Source organism: Citrus sinensis, chromosome 7, assembly GCF_022201045.2.
Source record: "Citrus sinensis cultivar Valencia sweet orange chromosome 7, DVS_A1.0, whole genome shotgun sequence".
NCBI classification, from domain to species: Eukaryota; Viridiplantae; Streptophyta; class Magnoliopsida; order Sapindales; family Rutaceae; genus Citrus; species Citrus sinensis.
The window spans coordinates 29229503-29245423 of record NC_068562.1 but is presented as its reverse complement, the minus strand read 5'-3'; the positions used below and the strand labels follow the sequence as shown (position 1 = coordinate 29245423).

Here is a 15921-nt window from a genome sequence, read left to right as displayed (position 1 = left end):
ATGAATGAAAGCCTCTCAGTTCCTCTTTTTTATTCTATTCTACGTGTAGTATATATTCTTTGCCAAAAGGCCCGCACCCACCACCATCCCCTGCATGCGACATGATGCTTCGTTCAGACTCCCATGCCTGCACACAGAAGCGTACTCGCTGCAAGATTAAAAACCTTGGGCAGGCCAGATTTAGATGGATCGTATGGACGTGGTGGGATAGTCGTCAAACTTCCTGAGGAGAGTCGCAAAGAGCTCGAGCCTCTTCTAGAGTTTGTTTACGTTGGGAGCTTGCCTGAGGAGAAGATACAGAAACATATTATGACAATCTTGGGGTTTTATATTTAGCATATTGTTGTCGAACACGGAGCAATGCATTCTTGTCGAAGAGGCGCAGGAGGGGATATGCTGTGAGGAATTTATAGACTTTGCAAACAAGTATCGGCTCATGCTTAAGCTGATTAGAATGGCATATTGGTCGTGTGTCGCAAAACCTGAAGAGTTGAGAGTTAGTTTCTGGAGTGCGATCAATTGTGGGAGAAAGTAAGGGCTTTGTGTTAGGTTATTATTTGATCATCGATGAAGTAATCTTTTATTTTTTGTTTTGGTCGTATTAACAGAGCATACTTCTGTTTCAAAACTTATGCTCTATTATGTTTCCATCTAAAAAGAAGAAAAGAAAAAACCTACCCACAATTTGAAATGAGAATTAATTTATATTGTTTGGCCATTGGATTCATGTTTCTTTTTCAATTCAAATATCGAAAAAAGAAAGAAAATCAACATTTTAATCATGACGCCCGCCACTATTTCTATTCTTTGGGAGTTGCTGCCGGGTAAATAGTGGGGTAGAGCTTTTCTTTCACAAACGAAAATAATTTTGTTAAGTTGATGGGCCTGGGTCCAATTCTTACGAGCTTGATGAAGCTGGCCCAACCCGAGGCCTTTATCTTGAGTTTCTGTGAAATCTTTCTTATTATTTCGGAATTTCATCTTTGTTTCTTTAATAAAACCCAAAATTACATAAACAATAATGCATGCCATCTTCACGAAATTGCCCTACACAATTTGTACTCGAGTGTCATACTTCATTATTATTTCTACAGTTGAATATAATGTACGAGCAACATAGAAACTGACATATATAGGCCAGGTACCCTTGCCAAGTCTAATAATTTTCTCAAATATATATCTATGTATGTATGTATGTATATATATATATGTGTGTGTGTGTGTGTGTGTGTGTACTTGTTTCTGAAGAAGAAGAAACTCGAAGAGCTCAAAGTGATCAAAAACTTTAAAAGAAAAGGCTATACATTTAATTAGCTCTTCTCCAAAAGAAACTTACTTCAATTCTTTTGAAAAATCTCCAAATTGAATCAAATTTCAGATGGATGGACTGACAAGCATTGTCAAGAGAGCAACATAAGAGGTGGATAGAAGACAAAAAAAGGCAGATTTCGGAACTCAAGCCTGCCTAGCATTAAAAAAAAAAAAGGACTCTCTCTCTAAATAATTTTTAGTTTTATTGTATTCAACACAGCGTATACGATTTACGTTAATTTGATAATTTTACTTTAATTCTCCTTTTCTTTTCTTTTTCTTTTTTTTTTTGTTGTCATCTTATGTTTTTGTGTTTTGCATGCATATAAATGTAAAATTTTGAAATATAATATAGTAGTTCTTTTTCAAACACATGATTAAAAACAATCAGGACATATTAATTGAAGGCAGCCGTCTTGTATTATTAAAGAATAGGTCTGTCTCAAAAAGAATTGCAAGCTTACAAAATCGACTCAAACCAAAAAGGAAAAAAAAAATCACAAAATTATATATGTTTTCTCAATTTCAACTAAAATTTTTGTTTGTCCTTTAATAACAAGGAAACTGACTATAAACTATAAATAACCTTAAACGAGTACACTAGACTCTAAATTAAATGAAAACATTTACAAGAAAAAAAAAATCAAATTCATTAGATAAATTAAAAAAATTTTCCCCCAACCTCTTTAAAAGTTTGACTTTGTCACTAATTATTAGTGGCACTTCAAGTGTCATATTAGTGTCCGTAGAAGCTTAGACTAGTAATTTTCAAGTATATTTCTTACTGGTCACCTGAGTTCAAATTATGGAGAAAGTAAGGGATTAGAAAATCAATTTGGATTTTCTCCACCTCTTACCTTTTTTTGTATCAAATTAATTATGCGTTTACGAATCAGTAATTGACAATAGATTGGAATTAAAATAGAGAACGAGGATCAGAATAAATTATTTACTCTAGCTATATGAATTGAAATTGTAATAAGCTATATTGTCATTGATGTATGTATTTTATTTTAGAATTTTAATGGATTGTTATAAATTATTAAATTGACCTTGATCGATTATTGTCATTATTTATTTATTATTATTATTATTAGTAGTAATAATAATAAAAAAATAATTTTTTTTAAAAGAAGTATGTTATCGTAGAGAAATGAATATAATTAAGATATATGTTTAATAGTAAAATTGAAATTTTTTTAAAATATTTATTAAAGATAAAAATGTTAATTCACTCCTCATCCCTATTCGCCCAATCTCATTCCCACCTTCCCATGAAAATATGGTTTCCATTCTTTTATCTCCAAATTTGTGAGATTCACTCCCATGAAAATATGCGAGCCCCCACTATTGTATTTGTGTTATTGTTCTTCTGCTCTGGGACGGAGGAGTAAGTTACATCCGAAAGTAAGGTAGCGGGCTCCATGAATGTAATGCGTAGTATTATAATTACTTAACATGATTTGCATTGGGAACGAAAGAAAGAAAGAAAGAAAAGAGTGGGGCTGGAAACGGTCGCTGTCTGTCGGTCAGTTTGAGCCGTTTAGGTACAGTGACGAAGATGATGCTATTTGTAAGTCATTGGCAAATTAATCGCTGCTGCGCTGCTGGTATTGGTGTAATGGTGGTATTGGATTCTATTTCTCCCGACGCACGAGAGAGAGAGAGAGAGTCAGTCCGTGAATGAATAGTTGAACACCCCGTGACTGCTTTCCTTTTCATTTTCGTTTGACCCCTCTTGTCTGTCTCTTTGTCTCTCCCATTTAGGCTTCACGTGTTTGTTTTACCTTCTCCCAGCAACCTGCCAAAAATCTCACTCCCCCTTCTCTACTCCTTTTTTACTTGTTTATTTACTTTTCCCCCTTCCAAGTTCCCATCACCCCTCATCCCACTTTCCCTTCTCCTATTTTCTTACCTTTATTTTATATTTTTGTTTTCGTATAAAAACGAAAAAAAGTGTTAGAAAATTGCATTAGTTGTACCCACCAAGATTCTACGTAGATTTGCATTAGTTGTCGCTGAGTTGTGTTATTAGATTGAATCTCGTTTCTTTTATAATACAACCGTTCTTAGCGTACAATAAATGCAAGATCTACAAGTACACAAAAGTATACATCATGATCCAACGTGTGTTTGTTGGAATACGGTGGAAAGTATGATTTTAATTTAATTGATTTTTGAGACCCGTCAAAAGAAAAAAAAAAAAAAAATTGGTTGTACCACATTAACTTTTATAAGCTATTTAATCATCTTTACGTGAGAATATTAAATAGAAGGGGATAAATTATTTTTTTTTTTAAAAAAAAGAAAAATTCAAGATGTAAATTGTCATTATTAAAAAAAAATATAAATAAATTATCAAATAAAAAAGATAACATAAAGAGAGGAGCCAACGGTAATTTTCCCTGATAATTAATGAGGAACGATGAATGAAGAAGAAGGCCGTGAGATTTGTCGGGGTTATAAATGTCTCAATCAGGAGCTTTTATGCCACGTCAAATTTTTCTATATATTTCTTTTCTTTTTTCTTTCTTTTTTTTTTGTTGAATAAATGAAACATTAAAAATACTCCAAAATCTCTCTTACTTACTTCACTCGTCGTTCTCAAGTTACTCAATTGAGAAGCAAAAAAAAAAAAAAAAAAAAAAACACACTTTCCCCGCAAAAATGGCTGCCAATTCTTGCAATGAGGTTAAAATTTTCAAATCCTGCTTGCTCTTTAATCTGATTAATCTCTCTCTTCTCTTCAATCTCAACCCAATTTCGTCAGAAAAATGAAACGAATTTAGCTTCTACATGATATTTCTGCTCCTCATATATGAAATCTCCTTCAATTTCAACTATTTGTTACAATGTCTGTCTGATTTGGACACTTGGTTCCATATTTATACTACTCTGTTGCTATTCCTGTTTATCTTCGACCAATTTTGTGCATGGTTGCTGTAATTACTGTTGCTCTTTTCTTTTCTTTTTTGCAAATCTTTTTACTTTTTTTTTTTCTAATTTTATGTTGCAATGTTAGTTATGTAATGATAAGTTTCAGAGTCCGTTGAATGACTTTTATAAAGAAGCTAATTAATGAAGTTGGAAAAGGAGAGAATGGAGGATATTGAAATTTACAGGATGTGATTAAACAATTGAAAGCCTAAAATACGGCTTATGGTGACATTATATGAGAAAATAGTTTAGCTTAATGCCGGTTCATTGGCAGCTGAACTGAGCTGTTGTAATACTTTCTTGCTACTCTATGCACGTTGAATGTAGTGGGCGAATACATTTTTTTAGTGTACCTTCTGTACTTTGCGGATTATTTTTCTGTCCAAGGTGGGTTTCCAGTGGTGAAGTTTTAACACAAATTGGTTTCAGGAAAAAGTTTACTTTCCGGGGATTATGGATAGGAACAGCAGTCTACCTGTGAGCTGTTCGTGTTTTCAGTTGCTGAAACCAAGTTTTGATGAGGTCAATCATCACTGTTCTCTGGGTAATGATCCGTTTACTCTTTTTGGTTGGTTAATTAAGATTCAGTATATTCAGTTGGTTAGTGGGTTGATTTCTCTTTGGCGTGGAATTTCAGATGTTTTGCCTATTCTAATTGAGGAGGCTTCTTTTCCAGAGAAACAAGAGTGCCCCTTTCACAGTTCTCATGTAAGTTCATTGATGTGTATTGTGCAATGGTGCTTTGTGTCTTGTTTCTGTACGGAAATAATTGGATCCACTTGCTTTGAATGAGGAGTTGATGCCGAACCAAACTGATCTCGTCGTCTTAATTCATTTTGTTGTTGTAAATGGAAACTCTTACTTTCCATGAAGTTGTAAATACCTATTTGTCCTAAGCTGTGAACACACAAACCTGAAAAATATTAGCCACATTTTATTATTTCTCTACATGAATGAGCTTATTGAGTATTTTGACTACTGACAGAAACACCCAAAAAAAGAAAAAATACTGCTTCAAAATCAATCTACATTGTTACTTTATAGATAAGTTTTTCGAAAATCAATCTTTTTCTATGACATAAACACATTCCAATAAATGCTCTAGCACCGTACAACTGAAACAAAATTTTGGGCATTGCTATATCTGGCTTGCACATATTCTATGATCATACAAAGCTGTAAGGAAGTTACAGCACGATCCTTCTCTCAGTCTTCTCTGAAGGAATAATTTTGCATGAAATTCGAAAGTTTTTGAAATTCTATTTTCTTATAAGCAGGTTCAAGACGTCTACGGCATTTCAGTGTTGCCTGATGAAGGAAACACGAGCCCAAATTGTACATCACAGTTAACTTTTTTGAGCTTTCTTGAAGTTCCCTTCCCATCTAAAAGTCGGACAAGCCTGGATACCCAACTAGATTGCCACAAGTGCATCGATCTACAGATGAAAAGTGCAGATGCTTATTCATCATGTATTGTGGACATAAATATTGAGAAGGAAAATTTGGAAACACTTAAGTCCAATGATGAGACTTTTGGCAGTATAAAAAGCGAGGGTGTTGTAAGTCCTTTTGCCTTGTTTGTTCATTTCATAGCCTTGAATAAATCTACTTTTATCCAGCAGAGAACACTAAAAGCAAATCAAATTTATGGTGTGGGAATTGTTGGTGTCATTTTCTAGTAGTTGTTTATTTGAATTAATTGCTTGTTTTGAAAATCCTTTGTCTTCCATTGTTTTTGAGTATTGTCCTTGATGGCTTACAGCATATGCAGAAGGTGTTGCAGAGACAAGCAAGCTTAAATATAGGTAGGGAGTTCTTGCAATTTCTTATTCATTGTTGCTTATTGTTACTGAATTTCGCTTGTAGAGTTCTCTAAATATATTACATCAGCCCCCACTGTGACACCAGAGAACATCACTTTACATTTATAATTTTAGCCACCATCAATACCGTTGAGTGGCTTATGCCATATAGAATATGTCTACAAGTTTACTAAAATGAGACTGGGTTTTGGCAGATAAATCACCAACTGAGAGGACACATGACGCACCCACTAACAGGTGGAGAAGATACAGACGTGCTGCCTCATTTGATTCAAGAAAAGTGGTCCTCCTGTTCTCTATCTTGTAAGCTTCCATTTCTCTGGCAAATTGTATTTAGCTAGGAATTCATTTTGCTGAGACTAGCATATATAATGCAAGCATCAATTTGACTTAACCCTTTTATGCCAATATGATCTAGTAACCATATAAGTGACAGACTGAAGATCAACCTGGGATCTCGTGTTTTACAGTCACCACTAACCTCCTTAGATACATGGTCAAATCAAATTCGAATTTGATGAGATTTTTCCACTTGCATTAGGCAAGATTCCGGACTTAACGCCTTTTATTCTTGTTCTTCATTCAGGTCAAGCTTGGGGACATTAATTTTGATCTATCTGACTCTGAGAGTTAGGCAGAACGGTGACGGTTTCAATCATGTTTAAAGGCTATGGCTGCTTGAACTTCCACTTTGAAGTTTTCTAAGGAGCTTCGGTTTGAGCTCCCCATTTTTCTCGTGTAATAACTTTTACAATGTCAATATTTTTCGAGGGTTTCTTTGTATATAAAACATTCAGAAATTCTGGTTTGAGATTATGGTGCGGACCACCATGGTGAAATTTATATGCGCCCCTGCTCTTCGTCCCTTGACACAAATATATGAAGTGGAGATGATTGAATGAAAATAAAAGATATAGAAGTGATCAATCAAGAATAAATTCAAATTGATATAAGATGCATGATTAGATTCCTAGTTATAAATTGAACAATTCTTCGAAAATGCATGAGGGCATCTGAAAACAGAAAATAGGATAGGACAGGACAGCAACGAAATTCATGGGAACATTGTCTGCTTATCGTCTTTGATTCTGCCAAAGTACTCCTCCAAACAAAAAGCACATTTCTCATTATCAGCAGCTGATCAGATCCTCAGTCCGATGTCTCCATATCTTATATTCTTCCATCACCTTTATGTCCTCTTTTATACATATCTCGGTATGAATTCCCATCTCCGTTGAACTCGCGGCTGGTGGTCTGTTACTTGCACGGCAGCTTCGCTAAGTAACTTCACAAGCGCAGAAGATCATATCATTAGGAAATTTTCAACAGTGTGCACTCCCGAAAGAGTACTAGAAGATGAAGTTGATTGGGTTCCATGGTCGTATCAGAACTCCTCGTGCTCCTCCCCCCCCCCCGCGCCGCGCCCCCCCCCCCCCCCCTGTGTACCATGCTTTTGCAAGAACAGACTTGGGATGAATATAGAATTTAATGTAAGAACTACGGCTCCTCATCAATAATCATATTCTTCGTATTCTAACTCAATTACGGTATAGTGGTCTGCGTATTCCACGGTGATTTGAGCTCTGAAACGGTAAGCGGAAAGCCCGATGATGGTTGCAGTTTATAGCTGGGTTTTTATGGATGAGAGTTAGAATCAGAGAAGACCAGCTGACCAGGTAATAATCATAAAAATTGTCTCAAACAGGCACACTAATAAAAATTAACGAATAATGCACATTGAAAAGAATCGCTGACATAATTTGGGAGATGTTCTTCAGTGAAGGAAACAAGCAAAACGAAAACCAAACAAAGAAGAGTAAAAGCACATATCCGAGTACTGTCTATTAATTTCAGAATTCCAGAACAGGAGATGAGCTGCTTCTGCTCTCTAAATTAACACTCAAAACTTGCCGGTATGTTGAACAAATTTATAACACCGAATTTGCCGGGATTTGTTGCTCTGAAAATAGCATAAACTCAGATTCATCATCCATCATGTTAGCTGAATTTGCTCGATTGTTGGGTGGTTCAATGGCTGTGGCTATTCTCTCTATCTTTTTGTTCAAATACATTTCTTTAACAAGCACAACCTCCTCCTTGCTGCTCTGTCTGAGATGAATTTACAGTCGGCTTTAGGTTTACATCCACCATGTCTTCCTGCTTCGTGGAGGAAAGTGTTTCCATTCCTGGCAACGCAGCTGCAATCTTCCGAAAGAGAGGCTGCAATGTTGCATTCAACATTAAGATTGGGGTTGGTAAACCAAGAATTGCAAAACAAAAACAACATAGAAGTATCATATAAGAAAATTACTACACTAATCTCAAGCACGATTCTGAATGCGTCAACTCTTTTCAAAAGAAAAGAAAATAGTAAATTACATAATCTTGAACGATTATTTTATATCATTCACCTTAATATTGAATCCTGCTTTTGCACTGGTTTCTATAAACATGACTCCAAACTCTTTAGCCTTGCCATCGCCCTCCTCTATAGACACTTGCCTGTTAAGTCACCAAAATGGCATTATCAAGCCAAAGATAAACCATATAATTGTATCAACAACATTCACAACCTCATCAGGAGCAGAGGAAGAGCAGGTATTAACTCAAACCATGGAACACTGTTCATCTTGCACTTACCTTTTATCAACAAGATCAGTTTTGTTACCAACAAGGACAATGATAACATCACCTCCTCGCTCTGTACGAACCTCCTCAATCCACCTAGAAGTATTCAAGAACGATTGCCTATCTGCATCGTGGTAGTCAAGACAGTAATTTGAACATGCAATGGAGTGTAATACAAATCACATTATAAATGCAAATATGTCAACTGAATTATACTACTCACTAGCCACATCATAGACGATTACTGCCACAGAAGAATCTCTGATGTAGCTTGGAATAAGACTCCGAAATCTCTCTTGCCCAGCAGTATCCCTGTGAAATTAGATTATACAAATTCAATGAAGCTTGTCTGTACATACGGTTAAAGCGTCAGATGGAAAAAAATGTGCAACTTTCACATATTGGCAGGCAAAAGGCAATTCAAATAAGTGGAAGAAAGGGGGAAAATTTCTCACCAAAGTTGCAAACGAACCGTTCGATCTTCAAGGTACATAGTTTTTGACAAAAAATCAATCCCAATTGTAGCCTGCAATTTTACAAAATGCCATATTCGTAAGCGAAATTTTTTATTTTTTAAATTATTTTTTATGTCAACCAATCAACAAGTTCACATCTGCTATTCATTTTTGAACCCACTAAAATCCCATCACATAAATCAATTCAATACCTTCATTACGTAACCAATTCCACAAGATCATTTCCTTTTAATATTAAAATATTAAGATCCATCATCATACGCACCAAATTTTAAAAGAAAAAAGAAAACCATGAAAATAAATCCAAATCAAAATTACCCTTTAAACTACCCAATCAACCAACCAATAATCAAATATACATCACACCACAGTAGAAGCCAATATTCAACAAGAATTCACCAAAACTAATTAGGAAAAAACTGATTTTTTGAAAGACCTGGTAAGTGGTGTCGAATTTATCGTACATGAAACGCGTGATGATGCTGGTTTTGCCCACCGATTGATCGCCCAAAAAAACCAGCTTATACTTCGCCAAAGGGGACACTGACGCCATTTTTTTTGTTTACAATATAGATCTCAAATCTCTCTTTCTTTTTTTTTTTTCCAAATGAAAATGAAAATGAAGAGAAGAGAGAGAGAGAAGAAGAAAATGAAATGAAGCGAAAATGAGTTTTCATTCAATCCGTTATTTTACATACGAGCGAGGAAAAACCGCCAACTATGACGAGCGACTTTGAACTTGTTCATTCACCTATTTTACCCTCACTTTTTATTATATTACATCTACGCCCTTGACGCAATTATTGTTATTAAATTAATTTTAATGGGCCTATCCGATCAATAATAATAATAATAACAATGGAAAAATGGACTGCCATGGGTGCGTTCCACGGCTTGTATTAATCATTCTGTTTTCCCAATGTTTAGTTCAAAGCTTTAGTTACCTTATTTAATATTGTAACATACAAAACTCTTGCATAACTGCCGGATAAAAATTTAACTGTTGTAAAAATAATAAAATTTTAGTATTTTATATTTTCACAACCGTGAGATTTTCATCAAGCGGTTGTATAAGAATTATGTATCTTACATTATTATATAAAGTAACAAGATCCTTAGTTCAAAGAAATGATTGGAAATGAGAGATAAATAAAAAGGAAAGAGGAGGAAAGAAAGTAATAAGAAGGGTCAATTTTTTTCCTTGGCATTAAAGTCATAAGGAATGAAGATAATTTCGTATTATCTCAGGCTAAGTATTTAAAGGAATTACTTGCCAAATTTGATTTGCAGAAGTATAATGGGGTAGATACACCACTTGCAATAACAGAAAAGCTAAGCAAGAATACAAGGAAAGAATATATTGATCTAACACAATATAGAAGAGCCATTGGAAGTTTGCAATATGTTGTACTGACAAGGCTAGAAATTGCGTGTGTAATAAACAAGTTGAGTCAATTCATGGCTAATCCATCACAGCCACATTGGATAGCTTAATGAGTGTTAAAGTATCTAAAAGGAACCATTAATTATGGGTTAACTTTTCAAGAAATATGAATTCCTTAATATGATAGTCTACTCAGGTGTTGATTAGGCAATGATCCTAATGATTGAAGATCCACTAGTGGTTATTGTATGTATTTGGGTGATAACTTAATCAGATGGAGTTCAAAGAAGCAAAGTGTGATATCCAAGTCATCAGCATACTCTGAATATAGAGCTATGACATTGGCTTGAGTAGAAATAACATGGATATGTTCAGTTCTTAAAGAGTCAGATATAAGACTTGAAAGAACACCCCTACTGCTGGGTGACAGTATAAGTGCAGTTGCCATAACTACAAATCCAATACTCCACTCCAAAACCAAACACATTAAAATAGATATTCATTTTGTCAGAGATAAAGTTGAAAAGAAAGAAGTTGAAATAGCATTTGTATCCAACAATGATCAAATTGTCGATGTTTTGAGTAAACCACTTACATATCCCAAGTTTAGCTTCTTCAAAGACAAAAGTCTCTCCAATAGACTTAAGTTTAAGAAGGGATGTTGAAATCACTAATGAAGTTGAATTTGAATGAACTCACATTGGAGTGCCAACTGGAGCTCATTTGAGAACCAAGCCAGCTGCTCACATAGGATTTGTACTGAAGGCTACACGTGCAAAGCAAGAAGTGCTAGTTGGCAAAACAGTTATGCTGAGATTCCTCTGTAGCTCTGCGATGAGTTTTGTTAGTTATTGAAGTAACAGTCCAGATTCATTGTTTAATATTCATTAGTTCTAGAGTGTGTTATTTTTGTTAACTTTGGTATAACTGTAAATATAGCTTAGTAACGAGCTGAGTGAATCCGAGCAACAGTATAAATACTAAGTTGTACAAGTGATTTAGATAACAAAAAATTGATTTAAAATACAATACAAATTCTCTTCTTCATGTGATCTCTCTACATTCTATCTTGACCATTGCCATCATCTTCATTGACATAACCCATTAAACATCATCAGCTCCTTTAAAAAAAAAAAAAAAAATTCTAACTACATATATTCGCTTGAGATGAGCTCAAACCTATGATCTAGTTTCTTAATATTATTTTCGCCCATGTGCTTACATGTTCCATCTAGATCATTGACCCAATCAAACAAATCTAGAATAGCAAGCAAGGTAGCAGAGGTGGGCAACTTGAACCGGCAGAGAGGGCAAGAATTGGTAGTTTTCAACCACTTGGTGATGCAGTTTGCATGGAAGTCGTGCGAACATGGCATTCTAATTATGTCGTGATGATGATCAGATCCTTCCAAATACTCATTCAAAAATTGGATGCTACTAATCCGAGATCCTGACGAGTACTTGTCGCCCCAACAAATTGAACAGCTTTCTTCCTCGTTGGATTCAGAAAAATTATAATAATTGCCATCGAGTATTACCGTCGGCAGAGGCTTTAGCGATGCAAGATAGTCAGCCGGTAACATCCCCTCGTAATATTCTATCACCTCCATGTCAACCTCATCTAAATACATATACGTATTATATCTTATGTATATGCCAATCAAGAATATTGACCACTTACTACTACTGGTGGTTATAATTTGACGGGATTCGGAAATTATGTCGCTTGCCAACTGTTTGAGATTGTCTTCAGTTGCGGTTGGCTTCAGGAAGAAGAGTACCTTTTCGCTGATTGAAGTGATGAGAGCTTCGGGCGTGGGCGCAGACATCATGTCCGCCGCGTCAATCTCGACAGAATAATGATTCCCAGGAACAACGACAGCCTGTTCGATTTTGTACAGAAGAACGTTATGGCCTTCTGAATTCGGATACCGCCATTCTTTATTGTACGAAGTATCCGATTGTAGGTAAAATTTAACCGTAGATTTGGATCGAACAGTATAATTACCGCAGACGTACCTGTACTCTCCATCTTCAGGTTTTACTTCCTCGCATTCCCAAGAAATATCGCCTTCCACAAGCATGGTGATGATGTATGCTGCTGATTGATTGCAGGCTGGAGAATGAGCTAGCGAATCGAAACGTAATAACAAGCTTATTATTTATACTTGCCAGTGATAACTGATACTCTTAATCCTCATAAATTCATGATTCCTTGTTAAAAAAGGAATATAATTATGAATTACAATATAAAGAAAGAAAATCCTGACGAAATTAGGAAAAAAGGAAATTAAAGTACGACTCTAATTTTGATGATGCAGGACTTGTCCTGCATCATCAAAATTTACTACTTCACAGAATGTGTATAATGCCTAGAGCTAGCATAAAAGAACACCTCTATTTGTCAATAATGCAATAATTTAACAGAAACTAATATACCAATGAAGTAGGAAAAGATCATACGTATCCTATAAATAGTACATCCATTTTGGAGCATTTCGTCATGAAACAAAAACCAAATATCTGTCGTGGACAACATTGTAGTTTTCGAGTCTTTGGTAATTTTGGAAATAAAATCCGGGCTTTACACCAAATCAGATCAAATTTTGCAAACAATCCTAAATCGGATAAGAGATTTTACCGGCAACCTTGACAAAATTTCAGTCACTGTCTACAGTCATTGGTTGTGAACAATATTACTCCCGCCGATCAAATAGTCCTATTCTTTTAACTTCAGAACATGTACTAAGGTCGCAATTATTCCATTTTTTTAGGTTGAGGACATACATGAAGACTTTCACTCTTTCGTAATGAAATTAATTATCAATATTAGAACAGTAATGTTATAGTTACGAATTCTTGGATAAATTATTTTTGTGATGTAATTGATTGGATAAAAATATAAAATAATAAAAAAATTATGTGGGTCATGTGCTGTCACATGGGTTTATATGAAATAATTGTATAAAAGAGTTTGCAGGTATATCATAACTAAAAAAAAACCATAATAATAATATAAAGTTTGATTAAAAAGTGAAAATTGTAGAGTTTATTGAACTAAAATAGTGATAATGCAGAAACACGAATTTTGTATTAAAGTTAAATCTTATTTGCCATAATACGAGGAGAATGCCGGAAATTAAAAGATAAAAATAGGAAAAAGCAAATCAACATTAACTCTAAAGTGGGTGGGATGGTTTCCGGAACTTCCAAGTAAAATATTGCCATTGATCATAATAATTAACGAAACAGCGGCACATTTTGCCATTTCTATCGTTCTTCTTTCTTCCTTTTAGCCGTTTAGCATTTTCCATGATTAATTGGCTTCCATCCTTAACTAATAAAGTGCTGCTAAATATCAAAAAGAACGAAAAAAAGACGAGAGAAACTACAATCTAAGCTGCCGTTTTGACTCCTCTCTCTCTCTCTTGTCAGCTTTTTCTCTCTCTCTCTCTCTCCTCTCAGCACATGCTCCATTCTTTCGTCTTTCTCTTGTTCTTCTTGATACTTAGTATTTTCCTAATTAATAATAGTTTGATATTGACTTTGATCATTGCCGTCATCTTCATTGACGCAACCCATTCTTCAACATCATTGCCCCATTAAACATTATCAACTCCTGCCATTGCTACTGTTTCCATTGAAACAAGCATGATCGATCGATCGATTATGCAATACTATAAAATCCTTTATTTTCTCAGTATTTCTATCGGAATTATGAATTTTGATTATTTTAATAGAACAAAATTTTGTTGCATTACGCAAATCTTTAATGATGTTTATGCAAATTCAATTGATATAATTAGCCTTCTAGCTAGTGTCTTCAATTGTTATTAATATTGCAGACTACCGAACAATGGAATCAATTAATTCCATTCTAATTCCATCACATAAATACTCTTTAAAGAATTAACTACCAATATTTGTTCTTAATTTGCTCAAGTTTATATATATATTTTTTAAATCAGTAATGAAGCAAATACATTGTTCAAGTTTATATTATACACTAAAGTTTAAAGTTTCTGATAAAAGCAATAGAGAAAGAAGCAGCAGTTTGATTAAAGAGAGCAGCACCTCGGTTAAGGAAACAATATGTTTTAATATTTCATAAGGAAAAAAGTTCAAAATAGATTATATTATAATCTTAGAAAGATTTAAATGCATGACATGTGTCACAATCTCACATAAAGCTTAATTAGGAAATATTAGATAAGAGAAGAGGATTCTTTTCTTTCTACTATTAGGAAGAGGAAAATTAAGCAAAAGAATTATATAAGGAATATTCTGTAATGGTAGAATATATAAGTACTAGCTAGATCCTAATGCTCTTAGGAATTGTTATGATATAGTATCTTTATAAATAGACGTATCTGCAGGCACATACGCAACACACATTAGATTGGGTTAAGTAGTTTTTTACAACGACCGAAATATATATAGTCAGCACCATGCATGCATTTATAAGGTGATTACAATTGGGAATTGAAATGCGAAGAAGTAGTACGTGAACAATCTGTTTGGGATTAAGGTACTGTAACTTAAAAGCTACAGCCGTAGAAATAAAAATTGTAATTATGAAATAAAAGTTAATAATGTATAATAAATTGTTGTGAGGAATTTATAGACTTTGCAAACAAGTATCGGCTCATGCTTAAGCTGATTAGAATGGCCTTGGTTGTGTGTTGCAAAACCTGAAGAGTTGAGTTAGTTTCTGGAGTCTGATCAATTGTGGGAGAATGTAAGGGCTTTGTGTTAGGTTATTATTTGATCGATGAAGTAATCTTTTATTTTTTGTTTTGGTCGTATTAACAAATACTTTTGTTTCAAAATTTATGCTCTGTTGTGTTTCCATCTAAAAAAAAGAAAAGAAAAATCATACCCACAATTTGAAAAATCATATCAAGACGTACTAAAGTCATAAGTGAAAAATCATATCAAGATAGTTTTCAAGTTACAGCAGCTAGTGTTTACCAAATACTTTAGTGCTGTAACTTAAAAGGTACATTTGTCCCATCTCAATCCCAAACACACCCTTAGTGATGGTGTTGAATCCAAATGTTTGATTAAATTTGACCGAATTCTTCATACAACAGGGAATGGTGGTACAGAAGAAATTCGGAAAATCGTCTTTCGTACAGAATCGAAGAGCTTGTTCACGTTACGGGGCCGGGGGGCAAATACGTGGAGAATATTGACGCGGCGGACATTAATCAGCGGAAAAGTACTCATCGCCCTCGAGCCCGCTGCATATGTGGATCATCTCAAAAAGTTAGCTGGTAGCATAAGTTCTGAATCCCGTCAACTTATTATGAACAGCAAACAACCAGCTAACAACAAGTACTGCCGCTCATTCTTGATTGGC

At 34.6% G+C, this 15921-nt stretch overlaps 2 protein-coding genes across 4 annotated transcripts; one reads left to right on the top strand and one right to left on the bottom strand.

Annotated features, from left to right (window-relative positions):
- The first annotated feature begins 3847 nt into the window (after positions 1–3847).
- On the top strand, positions 3848–6936 carry LOC102620656 (uncharacterized). 3 transcript variants are annotated; one of them, XM_006464174.3, is made up of 7 exons: positions 3848–4002; positions 4678–4792; positions 4886–4956; positions 5526–5807; positions 6011–6053; positions 6266–6374; positions 6658–6936. In XM_006464174.3, the coding sequence occupies exons 1-7, from the start codon at positions 3979–3981 to the stop codon at positions 6734–6736; spliced, it is 723 nt and encodes a 240-aa protein (XP_006464237.1). In that variant the 5' UTR covers positions 3848–3978; the 3' UTR covers positions 6737–6936. The 3 variants fall into 3 exon arrangements, with proteins under 3 accessions (XP_006464237.1, XP_024948434.1, XP_015382616.1); XM_025092666.2 differs by lacking the exon at positions 3848–4002 and adding an exon at positions 4013–4165; XM_015527130.3 differs by lacking the exon at positions 3848–4002 and adding an exon at positions 4032–4253.
- Positions 6937–7785: 849 nt separating this feature from the next.
- LOC102620379 (ras-related protein RABH1e) lies at positions 7786–9873 on the bottom strand. The gene is made up of 6 exons (XM_006464173.4): positions 9612–9873; positions 9155–9225; positions 8923–9011; positions 8712–8823; positions 8483–8573; positions 7786–8291 (listed from the first exon to the last, which is right to left on the bottom strand). The coding sequence occupies exons 1-6, from the start codon at positions 9726–9728 to the stop codon at positions 8148–8150; spliced, it is 624 nt and encodes a 207-aa protein (XP_006464236.1). The 5' UTR covers positions 9729–9873; the 3' UTR covers positions 7786–8147.
- Positions 9874–15921: the final 6048 nt, after the last annotated feature.

Bases quoted from the DNA above. Each gene is read 5' to 3' on its own strand.
- LOC102620656 (XM_025092666.2), top strand. From the start codon at position 4,130: ATGAAATCTCCTTCAATTTCAACTATTTGTTACAAT. The intron at 4,166-4,677 runs GTCTGTCTGATT...AATTGGTTTCAG, and splicing joins TTTCAACTATTTGTTACAAT to GAAAAAGTTTACTTTCCGGG. The intron at 6,054-6,265 runs GTAGGGAGTTCT...GGGTTTTGGCAG, and splicing joins ACAAGCAAGCTTAAATATAG to ATAAATCACCAACTGAGAGG.
- LOC102620379 (XM_006464173.4), bottom strand. From the start codon at position 9,728: ATGGCGTCAGTGTCCCCTTTGGCGAAGTATAAGCTGGTTTTTTTGGGC. The intron at 9,226-9,611 runs GTCTTTCAAAAA...GTAAAATTGCAG, and splicing joins AATTCGACACCACTTACCAG to GCTACAATTGGGATTGATTT. The intron at 9,012-9,154 runs GTGAGAAATTTT...CTAATTTCACAG, and splicing joins ACGGTTCGTTTGCAACTTTG to GGATACTGCTGGGCAAGAGA.